Source organism: Protopterus annectens, chromosome 8.part0 (genome assembly GCF_019279795.1).
Source record: "Protopterus annectens isolate FY-2018-M chromosome 8.part0, PAN1.0, whole genome shotgun sequence".
NCBI classification, from domain to species: domain Eukaryota; kingdom Metazoa; phylum Chordata; order Ceratodontiformes; family Protopteridae; genus Protopterus; species Protopterus annectens.
The window spans coordinates 1,905,293,857-1,905,315,000 of record NC_056741.1 but is presented as its reverse complement, the minus strand read 5'-3'; the positions used below and the strand labels follow the sequence as shown (position 1 = coordinate 1,905,315,000).

The following is a 21,144-nucleotide window of genomic DNA, read 5'->3' as shown; positions in this document are numbered from 1 at the left end:
TGGCGGAAGGTATTGAGTGTAAAGAATTGCTGGATTTGGTTCATGTGTCTGAACAAGTGGGTAAGCATTCTTTGCAGTGTGGTTTTGATGCTGTTCAGGCCTCCTCGAGGGTGGCTGCTACTAGTTCTGTTCTTCGCAGACATGCATGGTTGAAGGATCAGAATTTAGCTGAGCATGTTAAGACCAGGATTTTGGATGCTCCTTTACAGTCTGATGTGTTGTTTGGACCGCCTGTGGAAGCAGTTTTAAAGAAAATGGAGGACAAAGCTAAGTCTATGCAGACTGTTAAAGATTTTTGCAGGTGCAGCCTCCGAAGTTTAGTAGAAATTGGCCTGCTAAGGGGTGGACATATCCTGCTTATGGTGCCCAGTCTAGGGGTAGGTCTAGACGTGGTAGGGGCAGGGCTCAAGGTTCTTTAGGCCTAGATCAGACAGTTCACCTGCTCAGACTTCTGGTGAGGGCAGGGGTCAGTCCTTTCGTAAGCAGAACCAATGACCTGCCTTTTCAGCTGCCAGTGGACTCTCGTCTGGCAGCTCCTTTAGGAGGAAGATTGTCTCTTTTCAAAGAAAATTGGGATTTAATCACTCAAGACAGATGGGTGCTGGATATCATTCATCACGGGTACAGATTTTATTTCCACACAATGCCCCTTTCAAAGGCATGCCAGATGTTCCTCCTCCACAAAGAAAAGAGGCTCACAAGCAAGTTTCTCAGTTACTCCAGATAGGGGCTATTCAGCCAGTCCCTGTGTCAGAAAGGGGCTTGGATTTTATTCTCGCCTGTTCCTAGTGCCAAAGAAGGGGAACACGTGGAGACCAATTTTGGATTTATCTATCCTCAACACTTATCTGGACATTCCCAAGTTCAAGATGTTGACGTTACAGCAACTGTTACCTCTGCTGGGCAAGGATCACTGGATGGTAACTTTGGATCTCAAGGAAGCTTACCTTCATGTGCCCATAAGGCTAAGTTGCAGAAAGTATCTGCGGTTTCGAACTGGAGATTTTCATTATCAGTTCTCTGCATTGCCCTTTGGCTTATCTACTGCGCCCAGAGTATTCACAAAGGTTCTGGCTCCAGTGATAGCTTACTTCAGGCTTCAAGGCATTCAAATTTATCCTTACTTGGACGACTGCCTGATTCTGGCTCAAAAAAAAAGAACACCTTCTACAGCATCTGGAATATGTCATAGCAGTGCTAAGATGCCTAGGGTATTCTGTGAACGAAATAAAGTCCAGTCTAGTACCCTCTCAAGACATGTGCTTTCTGGGTGTGAGACTGAATACAGCAGCCCAGATGGCCCTTTTTAACCCCGGACAAACAAAAGAGTCTGTCACTTTACTTCCATCAACTATCTCATCAGTCCGTGCTGACTGCAAGGACAGTCCTTCAAGCATTAGGGTTCATGGCATCTTGTATTCTGGTGCTTCCCAATGCCAAACTGCATATGAGGAAGCTGCAATGGTATCTCAAAAATGTATGGACACAGCACTGCCAAGATTTGGACACTGTCATTCAAATAATACCTTGCCTTCAAAAGGAATTCTTGTGGTGGGCTCAGGAATGTCACCTAAACAAGGGACTCTCTGTGACCCGGCCAGAGGCGAGTCAGATTTTAACGACAGATGCCTCGGACACTGCTTGGGAGCTCATCTAAATGGAAAGTGGATACAAGACAAGTGGCCTGCCAGACTACAGCATCTACATATCAACATGAAGGAGATGTTAGCAGTCCAGTTTGCATTGATGGCGTTCAAGGAGTTACTTCTTCCAGGGCAGGTGTTGATTCTGACAGACAACACAACTGTCATGTGGTACATCAACAAGCACGGGGGAACACATTCTTATCCTCTATGCAGGCAAGCAATGATTTTATGGGAGACTGCGTTAAGCCTGCAACTGACTCTTCAGGCAAGGTTTCTGCCAGGAGCACAGAACTCCCTAGCAGATGTATTAAGCAGACATATCATGGATCCCCACGAGTGGAAACTGGATCTTCATGTATTTTAGAAATTGACAGTGTCATGGGGAACTCCAGACATAGATCTGTTCGCTTCTCCACTAAACCACCAGCTGCCAAAGTATTGCACAAAGGGGTTTCATCACACAGCTTGGAAAGTGGATGCTCTGTCTTTCAGTTGGAAAAACCTTCATGTCTATGCCTTTCCACCTCTACCTCTTCTTCCAAAGGTATTACTAAAGGTCAGACAGGACAGGCCAAGGATGATTTTGATAGCTCCAGATTGGCCTCGGCAACACTGGTACCCACTTCTAAGGAGTCTTGTAAAGAAGCCTCCATGGCCTTTACCTCTGATTCCTCATCTGTTATCTCAGAAGGACGGTCATCTGCTCAATGTCAAGCTTCAATCTCTTCATCTCACAGCTTGGCATATTCTGTGTTGAAGCATGGTAGGTCTCAGCTTCCTCAACAAGTTTTAAATGTGATTATGGAAGCTAGAAGGCCTAGTACTAGGAGAGTGTACGCAGAAAAATGGAAGAGATTTTTATTTTGGAGTACAGCAAAGAATTTGGAGATTTCAGAGCCTAATTTGAGTGTGGCTCTTCAATATCTTACTGAATTATTGGACAAAGGTTTGTCTTTCTCTTCCATAAAGATTCATGCTGCAGCAATTTCAGCTCACTATGATTGTGACCCACCTTTGTTTTATCCTTTGTTCAAGCAGTTTCTTAGAGGGGCAAAGAATATAAGACCCCCAGAGCTCCTACTCCTGCTTGGGATCTCAATTTTGTGTTGGAAAAACTTACTCTACAACCTTTTGAGCCTGCAGCTACTGCTGAATTGAAATATTTGTCATGGAAGACTGCTTTTCTGTTGGCTATTACTTCTGCAAGAAGGGTGTCTGAGTTGCAGGCCCTTATGGCAGTAGAGCCCTTTTGATTTTCCATAAGGACAGGGTATCATTACGTACTAATCCTTCCTTTATGCCTAAGGTGGTTTCTAGTGTGGCTTTAAACCAAACTATTCATTTGCCTACGTTTTGCAGATCCTCAAAATAAAGGGAAAAGATTTTGCACACTTTAGATGTACACAGGCAATTGCGTTATTATTTGAGCAGGACTAAAGATTTTAGGCAGTCTCAGCAGTTACTTGTTTCTTTTGCTTTGAGTTCACAGGGCAAGCCTGTGTCAAAACAAACTATTTCTAGGTGGATTGGCTTTTGCATTGCATTTTGTTATTCCCATCATGGCAAACAGGTTCCAGCTGGGATTAGGCCTCATTCCACTAGGGCTACTGCCACTTCAACAGCATTTCTAAGGGGTGGCAACTAAGGATATTCTGGAAGCAGCTACTTGGAGTTCAGTGCATACTTTCTCTAGGCATTATCACCTGCCTATATACTCTAAGTCTAGAGCTGGTTTTGCCACAGCTGTTTTACAAGGCATGTTGTCAGCTCCTGCTACTTTATAATTTGCCAGCCTCCCTTACCTCTGCTTTGGGATTCTACCCAATTGTCAGGACTGCAGCAAGGGAAGGCGAAGAACATAGTACAGTTTTGTACCTACCATAAGTGTAGATGTTCGAGGATTCTGCTTGTGCAATCTCGAGGATTCCCCTACTGCAGTCCATACCTCCTTCCCTCTGTGTTTCAGGGTGGTTGTGTAGGTGAGTTTACATGCTTATATTTTGTATATATTACTGTATATATTGTACATGTTTTTGGTGCAGGTTGTTTTGGGACTTGTCTTTTGGGTCTTCTGACATCTGGGGCAAGAAAAGACTGAGGAAATGACGTCGGTCATGCGCATTAGTACCCTGGCGTACTGGGCGTCAGTCTAAGCGCCATGACCGACGCCAGCCTTCTCTGGTATTCGGGCCGACTGGGACGCGGACTATACCCAATTGTCAGGACTGCAGCAAGGGAATCCTCGAACATCTACACTTATGGTAGGTACAAAACTGTACTTTCTCAAGCCTGACCAAGTGTATAACACACTGAGGAAGGGTTTTTCAGTACCCGAAAGCTTTTTGGAATTTTATTGTGGTTTTGCAAATTAAATTTCTGCATCCTTGACATTGTTGGTCTGTTTTTTCTTGTTTTGTACTACGTTGCCGTTACCCATCATCTATACAATTTACCATCCATTTCTTTGTGGAGGTCCATGCATCTCTCATATGTAAATAGTGACAAACTAAACAATAATTAATTGTCTGTGAGCACCAGGTAATTGCTGCACTGCCAGAGTAAATCAAGTTCAATTAGGCTTGCAACTGAGGGTGGACAAGCTGGCCAACCCTCCATTTTAGTCCAAGAATACAGTAACTTATTAGTAGGTGTCTCATACTTTATGTGTAAAAATATGAACAGTAATATTACAGGAATATGTCTTAAGAATGTATTAAAAATGTCTACTATTTGTAGTAAAATCACAATTATTCTTAGAAGGTAATTCTTAACCAAAAACCCACTGGAAAATTTATACAACAGCAAAGTTTAGGAAAAATAGAAGAAAACTCAATCAAATACCAGAAACACTTTATAATGTGGTAACAACCAGGTCACTGCAAACACAACAGAGCATTTTAGTGCATACATATATATATACATATATATATATATATATATATGTATATACACATGCACACACACACACACACATATATATATATATATATATATATATATATATATATATATATATGTATGTATATGTATATATGTATGTATGTATATGCTTGTGTGTGTGTATATATATATATATATATATATATATATATATATATTATATATATATATATATATATATATATATATATATATATATATATATATTATATATATATGTATGTATAATTCACTACAGAACTGTAAGTGCAACAGAAATCAGTACTTTACTATTCCTCATCTAAAGAGCAAGAATTTCAGACCATGTGTTCTGTGCTTGGTCTTTTGGAGCCTTTACATTAGGGCAACAAAGCAGGCTGCCTGAGAACTGTTCATCCCAGCATGGAGAACAAAAGAACAGATACAGAAGATTATGATCAGCTCACCAATCATAACTCACTTATTGTGTGTTAGAGACCTTGAGAGCAAAGCTCACACATAATGAATAAACTCATAATTTAGGGTTATGATTGGTGAGATGGTCATAATTCTGTGTAGTGCATGGAGCTTTATCTATTCCATGTACTACTAGTCAGAGGGGAAAAATTTGTGAAGTGTTTTGCTGGCATTCAAAGCTGTAAAACCAGCTAATCAACACTGTCAGAAAGGCAGTGTAACACTGTGCATCTCATTTATAGTTACCTTTCATGTGTCTCCACTGTCCATATTTTCACAGAATGTCCAGATTATTGTTTCATATATTTGGTTTGTTGCTCATAAAATCTGTGGTTTTCAGACAAACCACTGAGGCTTGAAGTCACTGAATAACAGCATTCACTGGACTTTCATTTGCATACTTCAGAAAATACATGCAAACACAAATCCTGTTATTTCAGCAAGATTCTAGGTTCATTACAGGAACTTAGGGACACATGACTGGAAACGACAGGAGACATAAACAATTTTATATTCTGCCGCTGTTATTTTCTAGTTAGTACAGGCAGATTTTACTGCCTAGCGTGGGACCTGACCTTAACAACTCTTGTAGCAGGTGCTTAATATTTGTTTAGGTCAGGTTGTGTGTCATTGTGGTGCTTAACTGCTCTGTGTTTTTCCAAATATCATATCGTAATCAGCACGCTGCATGCACTACATAAAAATTAGCTAGGACTTCATCCAAAAATGTCTTCTTCTGGAATATAGCAGCAGTTTAATTCTCTGCCACAGAACCACCAACACTTGTTCTCAGAAGATAACTGTTGACCAAAAACTAGCTAGAAAACTTATAAGACAGCAGCAGTATTTAGAAAAAGCAGAGAAAAATACCAAATCAAGTACCAGAGGCACTTTAGAAATGCAGTAATAGCCAAATCACTGTATAAACACTGCATAACCTTTTTTAATGAGCAAGTAAAAATGAATAAAAAAGCATAATAAAGTATAATGATAGTAAAATGAATAATAGTAAAAATGAATAAAATAGTACTTGAATAATTCACTAGCCAACTATAAGTGCAATAGAAAAAGTATGGGAGGAAGCCAGATCACCTAACAAACATCCACGTGGAGTGCATGAAGACACAACACGGAAGACACCTGAGCTGGGGACCAAACCAGAGAACTAAGAGGTGTGAAACAAGTATGCCAACCACAATACCACTGTGGTGCCAAACCCACATTGTTCATTTATTTCACTACTGTCTTGATCTGGAAACAGGAGATAAGAAGAAAAAAAGAATGCGATGCTCTTTAACAAGATTTTCTTCTTTATTATATATGCTGTAGGTTTGGGCCATCAGAGACACCCAGAGGTAGCTGGAAAGAAATATATGCTCACAGAAACTTCAGATGCCACTTCAATTTTTCTGTAAAGGCTAGTTAAATTAATGTTTTTAGCAGTATTGATAAATACCTTTTAAGTTACCTATATGTTTATAACCATTGACATCAAGGATTTATACTCAGTAATACCCTACAATACAGGGTTAGACTGGTTCACAGAATACCTTTATGAGAAAGGTATAGCACACTTTGATGTTCTGGTTTATGTACACTTGATGGAAGTGGTTCTCAAAAATAATTTTAAACTTTTTAATAAGGAAATATATTTACAGCAAGAGGGAGTGGCCATGGGGTCAGCATGTGGTAGGCTATATGCCAACATTGTGGTAAAACAATGGGTGAAAAAATTCTTGTTCCCCTCAAAGTGTTTTGAATATATTAAAGTTTTATACCAGGTTTTTGGATGACCTGTTTGTTTTATGGGATGGACCTAACGAACCTGTTAATGATTTTATTGCATATATTGGAACTACCACTGATTTCTTAAAGTTTACACACACCAGTGATTTTAACATGATTTCTTTCCTTGACATCCTTTTACTCAAGGACTATCATGGTAAGAACTTTGTTTCAAAGATTTTTTAAAAAAATACTTATTCTAACTCTCTACTACATTATTCTAGCACCCACCCTATGAAACAAAAGAAGGCTATTGTTAAAGGCCAATTCCTGCGTGCAGCACATATGGTGTCTAATGGATGAATTTCTGAATTAATGTGACACGCTGAAAGAAATGTTTCTAAGAAGAGGTTACCCTCACAAATTTATTATTAACATTATGATTAAGGTTGTCAACAAAAGGGAGAGAGTTTTTTACCTCCCCTTACTTTCTGGTGATAGTACAGCCATTACCTCACCTTCATCCAACATTCATGACACTAGCATAGTGGAAGAAAGAGATTTTAAAACCTCATTTATTACTGTTTTTACTGATGAGAGTTTCATTTTAAAGGATATTTTATTGAAAGACTGGTCCATTCTTAAACATGAAAAGAATATTAGATTTGTGATAGGCTCAGAACCCACTATTGTGTATAAAAAAAGAAAGAATTTAAAGAACATTTTTGAAACTAGGAGCCTGCTCTTTCACCAAAAACCTGGTTCTATGAATAAGTGTGGTAGATGCAACTACTGTAAATTTGTAAAAGAATGTAATATATTTTGTGTCAACAATGTGGAAATTAAGATCAGGCAGAAATACAACTGTTGTTCTGAGAAAGTAGTATATGGTGCTATGTGCACTGTCTGTTCATGTTTCTATCTTGGCAAGACTGACCGGAAGCTGAAGAACCGCATCTATGAACATTTATATGATATTAAAAATACCAAAGACACCAATGCACTAAGTAAGCATATAATGGAGAACAACAATCACAAATGTTTATTCTTCATTATCGACAGTATCAACACTGATGTTAGAGGAGGATCATGGTCACTATTGTTGGAATTATATGGCAGCTACACCTGAATGCAGGGAACTGGCCAGGCTTAAACGGAAATATTTCAATCAGCTCCTTACTGAAATTAAAGGCATTGGAGAGGTAATATGACCTCCCAAATAATTACTGTTTAATATACCATGTTACACACACAGATAGCATATTGTTATTTTACATGGTTTTAAATGTTTTTTATTCTGTTTATTACATACCGTCAGTCTTTTTATAAATTTGTAATTTCATTTTTTATTTAATGTATTTAACTTGTATTTATACTTCTGTGAGGGGGTTTGTGTCTTGCAGTCTTTTGCTTTATTTAGGATTTCATTTTAATTTATTCATCTCATGAATATTTAATGTAAAGTCATTTATCTGCCCTAATCAACTTTAAATTATGTCACTTACTGTTTGGTTTGTAGAAAAGGAAGTATGTATGCTTTAACTGTTGTCTGATGAAGTCTAGATTATGTAGGCGAAAGCGCTTATCCATTTTGTTCCTGGATTTATGTACTGATTTGATTAAAGTGGTTTTGTGATTTTTACTACTGAGTCATCCATTTTTGGTGAGTGACCCCAGCTGCTTCACTTGGGCTACTTTTGTTTTGTGAAACAATTATGCTAACAACAATACCACTGTGGTGCCAAACCCACATTGTTCATTTATTTCATTACTGTCTTGATCTGGAAACAGGAGATAAGAAGAAAGAAAGAATGCTATGCTCTTTAACAAGATTTTCTTCTTTATTATATATGCTGAAGGTTTGGGTCATCAGAGACACCCAGAGGTAGCTGGAAAGAAATATATGCTCACAGAAACTTCAGATGCCAGTTCAATTTTTTCTAAAGGCTAGTTAAATTAACCTTTTTAGCAGTATTAGATATCACCAAGGAGCAGCCCTTAGCTCTTATATCACCAGTTCTGCAGACAGCACCGGCTATTCTAATGCAGATCATATGAATCCATGCAAGGCTTATGTCATCACCGCATACACACAGAAATACAAAGCAGCAAAGTAACTGTGGTGTTAAAACGAGCCAGGACTGGGAGAGGATAAGCCACCAGAAGGCATACAAAGAGCAGATGGTCATAAAAAAAAAAAAAAAAATCACAAGAAAAAATTCAGTAATAGCTCAAGCAATTAGTGCAAGGAAAGGTATGTGTAGATACTGTCACATCCCTACTGTGGATGCTCCTCAGTTTTTTGATGATGGAGGCAGATGCTCAAAAAAAAAACAAAACAAAACAAAAAACTACTAACTAACAAAAGGTATTGTTTATTTGTTCCTTTTCAGATTGTTTGCTACGACTATGACAACGATGGTGGACATGACTTCATAGGAGAGTTCCAAACAACCGTAGCAAAGATGTGTGAAGTAGAAGATTCCATAGCAGTAAGACACGTCCTCATTTTTTTGATTTTGCTCCAAACTTCATGATAAAAATGTTGTAGAGTTATTGATTGTTATGAGGCATGCAGGTAATTCATCAACCAAGAAAACTGTAGTGTCAGTGCCAGGATTTGTCAGACTTGGAGAAGTCGCCCCTTCCAATAACTGCTTGAAAAAGCCATGGGGCTTTTGCCTTAGTAGGCACATACCATCTGACTGTCTATCTTAACAGTAAAAAATAAATACAAATTGGTCAGATTTGGTGCATTATGTACTGTGTACTACACTAGCTTCATAAGTAACTTTTATGTACCAGATGTGCGCACAGTGCGAGTACTGTAATGTATTTTTAAAGCATTTATGCACTATCATATAGTGCATATAGATGCATGGTTTGTGAATTTCACTGGTATAATTTAGTAGATACACAAGAGGATTCAGAGACAGAGTACACAGTATGTAATGAATATGTAAGTTACATTAGTAAGAGTTTCACCATTGTAATGGTGACACACATGAACGATAAAGACACTGGGTACTTGTGCAAAATATTCTAGACATACTAGCAGAGCACTTCAGATCATGCATTAAATGGAATATGAATGATATATATGGGTGCAGAGAAGACTATATAGGCACCTACAGTAGTCAAAGTCACAAAAACACAATAAATTGTGTTACACGATACTGTAAAGGTAGCTGTAAAGAGAATAGCTACTTAAAAAAATGTAATGGCTGCGCTAAGCTGCTGACCATGAGGTAAAGAAAAATAAGTGAAGTGCTACAGAAGACGACCAAGTTTTATGACAAATATAGACAGAATCAATACTTTATACAAGTCAGCAGAGTTACTGTTAAAACCACATAAAGTAAATCAGGAAGCAAGAATGAGAATAGAAGAAAAGTCCAAAAGATACAAACCTGTGATTAGCTAACAAATTATGACAGAAAGGAAACTTTGGGCAAGGAAACAAGCAGAAACACTGATAGGCCATCTACAATCTCTTCCATAGACATTCCAGAGCATCATTGACAACAGTGGTTTAAAGCAGCTAGTTTCTTTGTAACTACCTTTACACAATTAAATGCATCTTACCTTGTGCTTCTGCATCTTTGATACATGCAGACGCATGCATAGTCTGGAAAATGCTATACTACTGCATGGAGCAAAACACTTTCTGGAAGTTTCTTCTATATAAACTATCACTCAGGTTGTGCCACATGCTCTTCTCATAGCAGTAGTATTCCTGCACCACTCAAATTCACAACTTAATATTCTTTCAATTTCATTTCGGTTTCACCTTTTATTTCAGTGCCAGTATCCAAAGCACTGTATAAATATAATAGATTAGCAAGAAGCAGCACATAAAATAGTAACATTAGACAACAAACCAAAGCTAAAATGGATATTATGTTATGTAGAAAGCCATCAAATTGATAAATGTAAATCCAAATAAAGCGAGAGAGACCCACAAACAAGCAACCTGTTATAGACCAACTGAAAGGTTATTACAGAGCCCTTAAAGTTTGCAGATTGGTCCCATGTGGTGAAATAACTTGATCAACTAAGTCAAAAAAGTATGTTTTATATTGTATGTTTGAAACTGGCAAAAGCCAAGGACTCCCTCAGCCAAACCAGTAGGTGATTCCACAGATAAAGGTTTTGATAGCTAAATGCCCAGAAAACTGATGGCTCCAGTCAATATGAAGGAAATGAAAGCAAGACCTGAAAAGTAGAACACAGAGATCTTGTCGGCCTTTCCTCAACTTTCAGAGCACACTGGCCACTCATCAGACATATTTGCATGTAAAGACACTACATTCTATGCTATGGGAGAGAACATATGAAAATTCCACACCTAAGAGTGCTTCCAGAAATCCTTTGGGGATGCGAGTCAACTTACCAAAGGGAAGTTCAGTGAGTGCCATTTACGCAATAGAAAACATTGAAAACTACTTCCAGTGAAGCTAAAAGATTTTTCTCGTTTCTCTTTTTTTGGGAAGAACAAATATGGAGTGACACCCTCATACCCCCGAAACTTCTTAATACCAACTTCATGGTCCACAACAGTAGCGAAAAGTGCAAATTCCTTTAGCAATGAGAATGGTTTCAGGGCTTGTACTTTGCATAAATGCCATTTACTGAAACAGCCTTTGTGTACCTATCAGCACCTTCTTTTTGTAAACTTTCGTTTGTCATATTATGCCACTGGTTTGCTCACAGCTTTTCACAAGAGTAATTCTCTCTATTTAATCAACATTTATTCTACCAAAGAAACACAATACCACAAGTTATCATGTAATTTAAGTTAAGTTTATGTTACCCAAGTTAGTGACAAATGCCTGCATCTATGATTTAAGAAACAGACCAGTGTTGTATCAACACTGTAGCACAACTGTCCCTCTGCCCAAGAAGAGGCTCCTCCTACAGGTCAAGCAATGCAATTCCCTGTCACCCTTCGAGCCTAATTTGGACAATTGGATAGGTACCCTTAAATTTACTTTCGGACTTGCTTGAAAGGGATGGTAGAGCCTGTGGATGGTTATTTACAGAGAACCTGGTTGGGCTCTGGTGAAATTGCATTGTACATCCTATGATTCATCTATGCTGTGTCAGTTCTGATTTCATTAATATTAGGAATAATTTTACAAACTGGATTACCTTTTACTGGTTCTGATTTATTGTGTGTATTTGTGTTATGATTAACTGTTTAATACCTGTTGGTATTTTTGTTGTTTTCTCTCTGATATACCTATAGTGTATCATATAGTTGTTGCTTTCCTACTTACATGAAACCAAGACAATACATGCATGACACTGTAATGCTGTATACAGTAGTTGTAGTCTGCACCTTAAATCATGATTAAAAATGCATTTAGTTTAAATTTTCAAAGTGCAGTTTTATATCAAGAAACACTATGCAGCAAATAATAACTGTCCTAATGTATGCAATAAATATAGTCACACAATAGACGTAAGTTAACAACATTAGCAATAGACAGGTTACTTTTCAGTGAAGATTAGCCATGATTATTAATTACAATTAATTTTCTATTGTCTCTGCATGTATGCTACCTAATTTTTGATTAAGCTAGGTATCAAATCACTTTGTTGTGCCCTTGTTAGTTGGATAAGGTGGGAGTGTGGTGCCCTTGTTAGTCGGATAAGGTGGTAGTGTGGTGCCCTTGTTAGTCGGATAAGGTGGGAGTGTGGTGCCCTTGTTAGTCTATACATTCTCCAGAAGTTGCAACTCCATAATTAAACTCTGTTTTAAAATATATTGCCTGAAACCATTTAATAAATAATTTTTTGTGAGGTAAAGCTGTTAAAATATATATTAAATAGTGTCACCCACATCTTATAAAGAAAAGCGACCCTTAATATTGCAGAGACTGCACCCAAGAAATGAGCAAACATATAACATTGTATGGGCAGTCATTCTTTCACCATACTATTTTTCGTGGATATTTCAATGGCCTCATCTCAAAAATATTGGGGGAAAAAAACAGAAAATCTGCAATTCCTGTCTTATGTGTTCAGCCACATGCTTCCACCTCCATGCAGTAAGCATTGTCAGTAATTCTGACCTGGAGATTCATTAAAGGTCATAGCACTAGAATAAGACTATGCTAGAAAGGCCCTGCTCCAATGATGTAGTATTTTGCAATTAAGTGACATGCTACTGGTAATGAGGTAAGACTTGATTATAGGCTAATTTGAAGACTCTGAATCATAGTTACTACTGCAACATGCAGATCACTGCAGATCTGCATTGTGGAGCTGCATGTTGCAGTAGTACACTGCTCTTCTTATAGGCATTTCCCCCTAGTCACTGCTCCACATACACAAGTACACAACATGTACATACATTAACCTGTCCCTAATCTGTCTGTCCTCCAGTGGTTCCCCCATTCCCAGTTCTCATTCTGACGAAGTAGCACCTGATACCTGATGTCTTGTGTTCCTTCATTCCCCCATACTGCTGCCTGTGCTGTTAAGGCACTGAATTTGTATGTTTCCCTGGTGTCTAGTGTTCCCCTGACCCCCAAATCTCCATAGTGCTGCTGGTACAGTTAAGGCACTGAATGTATATGTTTCCCTGGTGTCTAGTGCTTCTCCCACTTCCTATCCCAGTAGTGCAGCTGGTGCAGTTAAGGCACTGAAGTTAAATATCTCCCTTATGTCTACTGTCCCCCCACTGATCCACATACTACTACTGGAGCTCTTAAGGCACTGAAGTTAAATGTTTCTCTGGTATCTAGCAAATCCCTGAACCACTGTTGTGGTAGGTAGTTGAACAAGCTTTAGGCTATGTTCATTACCATAGAGTGGAGGGGGGCATCTGTGGTGATCTATGTGCAAGAGCAGTTTTTTGAATCATTCAGTGTGTAGAGGCATTCCTGGACACTAGTTAGCATATGTCTCTTTCCCAGACTGCCTTCATCAGTATTAAGCATGGCCGTGGGACCAGCCCTATGCAGTACCGCATGCCTTCATGCCAGAGCACCATGTAGCATTGTGTTAGGGCAGTTGCTGAATCTCAAAAAGGTGTACACATTGCAGCACCTTCGAGAATCCCCCCCTGACTTACCACACAGGTGTCAAATGTTTAAATCCTAGTCCTGTTAATATTTTCTTCTCATCTACTTATGGAGCAGATCTTATAGTGCAAAGAAAAGGCATCCTAATTTGTGTTTTGTTGTTAATCCAATACACGCACAACTGAGATTAGATTATAATTTCTCCATTACAAAACTCTTAATGAATTATTGTATATACGAATACCAGTGGTCATTAAGAGCCATTTCCTGACACAACTGATCGCAACAGTAGATCCACTTACTTATTTTGCTTCTTAAACAGCCTGTGTATATAATTAGGCAGATACAACACTCACATGTTCAATATTCACAAACTAGATCAAGATAGAAAACAACCGCCTTTTAAGCATGCATAGCAGAAAGGAGGAATGGGGGAAGGGAGGGGGACAGACATGGCCATGCTGAGCAAATACTTAACGGTGATTACAGAAGACAGGAAAAGAGGTACTGAATACATATATTTTGCAAAATAAAAGCAAGGATGCAGTGTCATGCTGGGACTTTAAAAGGCCAGAATAGGGATTACAGAGGACAGATAAACCAGGATATGGAGAAAGGAGTATGAGAGGAGAGTGGCTGCCCTTGGAAAGGTGAACAGGAACAAGGCAGACTAGCTCCTAGAGTAGAGTTTTTCCTTGGTAGACCCCAATGGAGACTGTGAAAGGATCACTGACTAGTACAGAGTGCTTAGTGGAAAGGAAGACGGCAAATGTGGTACCCTTGTACACGGTTGGATAAGAAAAAATTGGGAAACTACATGATTAAGTTAAAAGCAGTGACAAAGAAAGTTATGGAGAAAATCTTTAGGAAGATGCTGATAACACTTTTACAGGCAGCCGTCTTAAACACAACAATCAACATGGGTTCAACAACGCAAGGAGCTGTTATTCAAACCTGGTCCAGTTTTGTTATTTTGGTTATATGTGATCTTGATAGAGGAGTTCCTGCAGACAAGGTCTGCCTCAACATTAGCAAACCTTTGGCTCAGTCCCAAACAGAAAACTAAAATGAAACCTGAAGGGGTCCGGTAAAACCAAGACTTTGGAAATGGATTGCTGTATGTTTTGATCTTAAGAAAAGGAAAGGAAGCTGTCTGAAATATGTCAGGAAGGAAATCAGTGGGAGTTCATGCTGAAATGTAAAACATTAGTGACTGGCACTGTAATGAGAAATCACTAATGAGGAATTGTCTTTAGAAAGATCATAACTGTGGCTTCTCAGTGAACTCTCCTTACTCCAAGATACTGCAATTTTGGAATTAGTACATACACGTACAAAGGGTATGGTCTCCCCATGTAAGGGGTGTAGAGGGGTGAAGCCTGTTTGCAGAAGTTTGCATTTCGCTGGTTGTTTTACATATTCCTCATTTATAATCATAATTATTCAGTGTCAGTTACATTAGAATTTCATTTCTGCCATGCAGTCAGGCAGGTGACCATTACAGCAGATATCAGTCTTTGGAACAGTATTCTTTAGTATATTTGTCTCAGACATATCTGGGGTACCAGAGAACAGGAGCATCAAGTCTGCTGATGACACAAAAAAGGATGCAACAAAGAAGGATGTGGTGAAGAGTCTAGGGACATGCTTGGAAAGCCTGACAGAGTAGACAGAAAAGTAACAGTCGAAGTTCGTTGAAAACAAATGTGAAGAACTGGATTTGGACCACAGATATCTTGGTGTAAAGTATCAGCTGGGGACGGGACTGAAGGCAATAGGGCAAGACAAGGATTTGTGGGTGTTGTCCAATACCTGACTGGTCCACCTGGAGTACAATGAGAGGGCAATGGCAGCAGCTACCAAAATTCTGGAGTTAACCCTTGGCCAGATAGTCTCCAGAAGCAAAGAGATACTGCATGCACTGTACAAGGCCTCTCATCAGACCACCCCTTCAGTACTGCATGTAGGTCATATAATGAGAAGTACATCAGGCTGCTGGAAGGAAGCTGCTGCACAAATGACTAAACAGTGGTTCCAAAGAAGTTTCACTGGATAAAAAAAACACATAAATAAACAGAAAACAACAGCACTTAAAAATTTAATGTTGTTGTTGTGTCTTTCGGCTTTTCCCAGTTAGGGGTCGTTAGGAGTCGCCACAGCGGAACTCCGGTCCGCTAATGATTGGCAGTAGATTTTTACGTGCAGAGTTGCCGGCCCAGACGCACAACCTTCAATGAAGGTATGCCCATTCACGCATGTCTCCACACAGAAAAAGCTCTAGCTGAGAATCGAACAAGACAACGTCTTACTTTGAGGAGACAACGCTACTGCAGCACCACAATCACAGTTAAGTACAAAATAATATAAGCCTTCACATTCAACAGTGATTCATCGCCCCTCCCTCAATTTTTGCTTAGAGAAAAAACAGAACTGTCTCTTTGGATTCCCAGGCATTTTAGCAGTGCAGTTCTCAACCTCACAATATTTGGTTTATTGATTCCCTCTGCTAATATAGTGCATGACATTGTTACTATCAACCTCTCTTTTTTATTACTTTTATGTTTTAAACTAGGAAAACAACCCACTCATTTATGTTCACATTATCCATACTTAATTTACAGAATGTTTTTCATAGGTCAGTCTCTCAAATCCCTATAGAGTTAGATGCACTACTCACATTAATTTGGGCCATTTCCTGCATTTCTCAATATTGTCTTGAAAATCAGTATCCTGAAACATTAGTTTTAACTTTCTAGTAATATATCTGATTTACTACTCCCACTTAAATAGGTGTATTAATAAGGAAGAAGTTCAAAGCTGAGTATGAACTTCAAATAGCCACTGAAATCAAGTGTTACTACAAATCTTTCTTTAATTATGTCAGCAAGTTAAGAATTAACACCCAACAATGTTCAGAGCTAGTTCACATTAATACTGTAACCTCTGACCCATATGAGATGGTCCTTATCCTGCATGACAATTTTAGTGCAAATTTTACACCATCCACAGTTATAGCTATTCCAAAAACTCTAATCACCCCTTTAATTACTGTGGCACAAGTTCTCTCAGTCCTCTCTAAACTTGCCACTTCATCCATGGGCTCTGATAACAAAGCATACTAGGTTGACTGATTATCAGAATGGCTTTTCTGAACCCCTACCTATTTTATTTATCCTTTGTTGACCAGGTTAGTCCAACTAGGCTGGTAGCCTCTTTTCAGAGGAGGCTAGATGTGGTATTTATACTGCTAGGGGAACTTTGGCCAAAGCAGTGGGGAATTCCCACTACTTTTTTCCAGTGGGTGTTGTAGGAACTTTTACCACCAAGTAAAGCAGATGGGACCTCGGTTTAATGTCTCGTCCGAAAGATGGCACACTCAGGAGTGCAGCACCCTTTTTTGCTGCACTGCTGTGTCAGCAGTCTATCTACCTGATGTTGGAATAAAACCCACAGCCTTCTGCATCAAAGGCGAGCATGCTTATTTGTTGCATCACAGACACAGTTATTCATTGACACTTATTAATCTAATCCTGTCCATTGGCTACATTCCTGAAGCCTGGGAAACAGCCACTCTAATGCCATGGCACAATGCTTCTCCAACCACAGACCCCAGTAGCTATAGATCTATTAGTCTCACTAGCCTCATACGCAAAGTTACAGAACAGATTTAATTAATCTGTACATTGATAATTGCTTAACCCTGGACCCTGATCAATTTGTCTTTGTCAAAGTAAGGTCCTGCTTCTTTAACCTCATTAACGTCTTTGAAGATGTAAAGGATGCAGGGGATAGTGGGTATGCAGTACATCCAACGTATATTGACCTGGCCCTAGCCATGTATTATTCACGGACTTGTGAATCTGAATGCAAATCCTTATGTTGTTAATTGGATAGCTAACTCATTGTCTGACAGAATCCATGTGTTTAGAGTACCACAGGGCTCAATACTCACTTCTCTGCTATTTGTTATTTATTTCTCAGTTTTTCAGACCAACACTCCTGGCTTATGGTTATCTAAGTTTGCAGTTGATGGTAAATTAGGTATTTTATCTTCCACTGACTATCGATTGTTCCATTCTGGCTTAGACCATGTTAAACATTGGTGCAAAAATAATGGTCTCAAACTAAATGTGAAAAAATGTATCATAGCTCATTTTGATAAACAAAACTTTTCACATGTCATATAAAAGTGACACATCCCTCCAATCAGACACTAATAAGTGATCTAAGCACTCTTTTTGATAATTCCTTATCATTTGACCAGCATGTCTCCACAGTACTATAGGAAACCTATCTGGCTCATCTAATTTCCACAGGCATCTCCAGTAGATCCAGAATCATCTTACTTTCTCTTTACTCATGATACATCAATGCCATTATTGAATGTAATGCACCTTTCAGCATGTATCTGGCTAAAGATATGACTCATGTTGAGAGACCCCAGAGAGTGATAACTAAAAAGATCAGTTGCCTCAAACATCTTAGCTATCAGAACAGACAGGCAGCCCTATCAATCTTTTATAGTGTCATCTGTAGTGATCTGTGATAGACTTTTGAGCCATGACACGACCTTGTTGGATGTGAAAGCACTCACTTTATTTGAATAAAATCTATTCCTTGGCCGTGTTGGTACCTGCCTTTTGTTATTTATATATAGACTTCTGAGCCATGAAAGATCCATCCGTCTTTAACTTCCTTTTCCTTAGTAGAACAAATGGTACCTCAAATACCCAGTTAGAAAAACTAAACCTTCCTCGGCAGATAAATAAGACAGGTTGGCATGATGGATTCATATTCCAACTTATCCCTCACCTCTGGGACAAACTTCCACTACATGTCAAGCAGAGTAAAACCCTTGCGACCATCAAGGTAAACAAAGATAATTGAATGGGCAGCCTCACGTTCTCCACCAGCCTGTCATATACTTCTTTCCTTGAGGCTGGAGGGGACTTTTGAATATGGAGTTATTGGCTAGGCATGTAATGTTCTGCATACCAGTTGCCTTGTGCTTACTTGTTAACCCATTAAATCAAGATTACATTGTGTATTCTAGCAAAATGTATTAAATCAAAGCTTACATAACTTGCATTATCCAGTGTTAATGGGCACAAATGCAAATCTCTGTTTAGATGTCATCATGGGACTGATGCAAGTAGAATTTTTTATAGCAGGATTATAGCCATCATAAGTTACCTTACACATTTTATAGACCATTCCTTTTGAATGTGTGTTGATGTTGCTGACTCTGCCATTGTTTGTTATGTGTTAATTTTGTGTTTTCTGATTCTCCAGACTTATTGAAGTAGGAATGTTTGTGACACTATCATGTCTTTGCTAAGCTGCTGTAAACATCTTAGTGCTTTGCTTACTGACGTCACTGAATTAAATGTTTTTCTTTCCTTTTTACCAGTAAAATATATATTCTTCCTTCTGATAGTTAAGATATTTATAGGTAACCAGACATTTTACGAAACATTTTCTGAAGCATTTGCATAGACTGACTCCTGAACAGACTTTGGAATGGTTTGGAGAGCTTTTTAGTCTTTTCCATGAAAATGCTAGAGAAATGTCTCATATTTTTTTAGTTTCATTATTTCGGGTGGTGCTGCGGTAGCGTTGTCGCCTCACAGTAAGACGTTGTCCTGTTCGATTCTCAGCTAAAGCGTCTTCTGTGTGGAGACATGCGTGAATGGGCGTACCTTTGTTGAAAGTTGTGTGTCAGAGCTGGCAACTCAGCATGTAAAAATCTACTGCCAATCATTAGCGGACCGGAGTTCCGCTGTGGCGACCCCTAACCGGGAAAAGCCGAAAGACACAACAACATTTCCTTTTTTTTTTACAAATAAAAATGTTTAATCTGAGAATCAAATTGCAATTTTTACATAGAAGTACTCGTGAGTTTTTTTTAAGCATTTCTAATTTAATTTATGAAGCATTTCTGATATCCATATATATTTAAACAAAAACTACATCAGCAAAGATCATTTGTATTAAGTTTAGTTAACACTTAGACTGATACAGAGCTCCATCTCATAGAGGGTGAAAATACTTTATATGTTTATCTTATGCAGAAGGGTTCTGAGATTTTCAATGTTCTCTGGAATTTTTCTTGTAAATACACTGTAAATATAATTAAAGTACCAGTTCTTTTAAAAAAAGGATGGTGTTTTCTAATCCATTAAGCAATTTTCAATGGTCTGGTTCTTATTAACAGTAAATATCAAACAAGCATGACTTTCCCTATTGTCTCAAATGTCTTTTTTCATAAAAGGATCTTGAGTTCTCCTGTTCTGCCTGATGAATTGTTCTATATTATGGCAGATAACTGCAATGTGTTACACTACAGTACAGTACAGTACAGGACTTGGGAATTTAATTTGTTTTTACATTTAATCTAATTTAATAATTTACTACTAAGCCCCCACATTATTTTATTTTAATTACATTTTAGCTATCAAGGTAAATCATTGATCACAGCATGACCAGTTGCTGGCTTGGCCTAGTTCAAACTATCTCTTATAGGTTCATAGGAAAATACTAAACTAGCTGCCCTTGCGGCCATTTTAAGTCTAGCCAGTTTCCCTTTTAATGCTTAAATTACTTTATCCCATTTGGTGTTAGACTGGCCTTACCCTTCCCATGGTCAATAATTAAACCTCTATTGAAAATAACTGGATCATACATAATTTGAGGTGAGTCCTGCATTGGATAAAGCATTTATGAGCTGCTTTTCCCATTAGTTGCAGGGGGAGGCAGTCCTGGGGTAATTTTTCTATTTCCAACCATAGATCCAAATTGTGCTTGAGTATGGACAGGGATGAGCTTTATTTTATGTGGTATCATCTCCAAGGTATAATCGTCCTTCCAAACTATTCTGTTCAAATTAAATGTCCTGAAATAAGAAAGCACAATTTTAACCCAATAAAACTTGGACTGAAAATGATTGAACAGTAGACCCTGGCAGAGAAAATAGAAGCCTATCATTTACACTGTTCCTTTCTTAATTGTGGAATTCAGGGAATGAAATGGGGGTCACAACCTGAAACAGAGACTGGAGACACACTTGTCTCCATGTACTGAGGCTACATGGTCTCCTTAAGCTTATACCGGATATGATACATTTGTGGTTGTATCCAGTGATCTACTATAACCATTCCATTGCATGTGTCAAAATTTTGTGAATCTTTACCCTAGCTAGCACTTATTTTTAATTGATTTGTAGCAAAAGTGAAACAAACATAATGGCAAGGAAGAGCTCTAATATAATGTAGGAATCCTGTTAACTACTTGTGAGCTGAAAACTGGCCTAACAGCAAGTACAAGAGGATGTCAAAAAAAAATCTGTTTAGTTGCTATCAAACCAAATA

The 21,144-nt window shown here is 38.4% G+C and overlaps 1 protein-coding gene across 1 annotated transcript in view; it reads left to right on the top strand.

Moving 5' to 3' along the window:
- CPNE2 (copine 2) overlaps nt 1–21,144 on the top strand; it is a 1,786,656-nt gene that overhangs the window by 1,092,564 nt on the left and 672,948 nt on the right. The window contains exon 10 of the mRNA XM_044081406.1: nt 9,140–9,238. Coding sequence (XP_043937341.1) covers nt 9,140–9,238 — 99 coding nt within the window. The remainder of the gene's footprint in view (nt 1–9,139; nt 9,239–21,144) is intronic.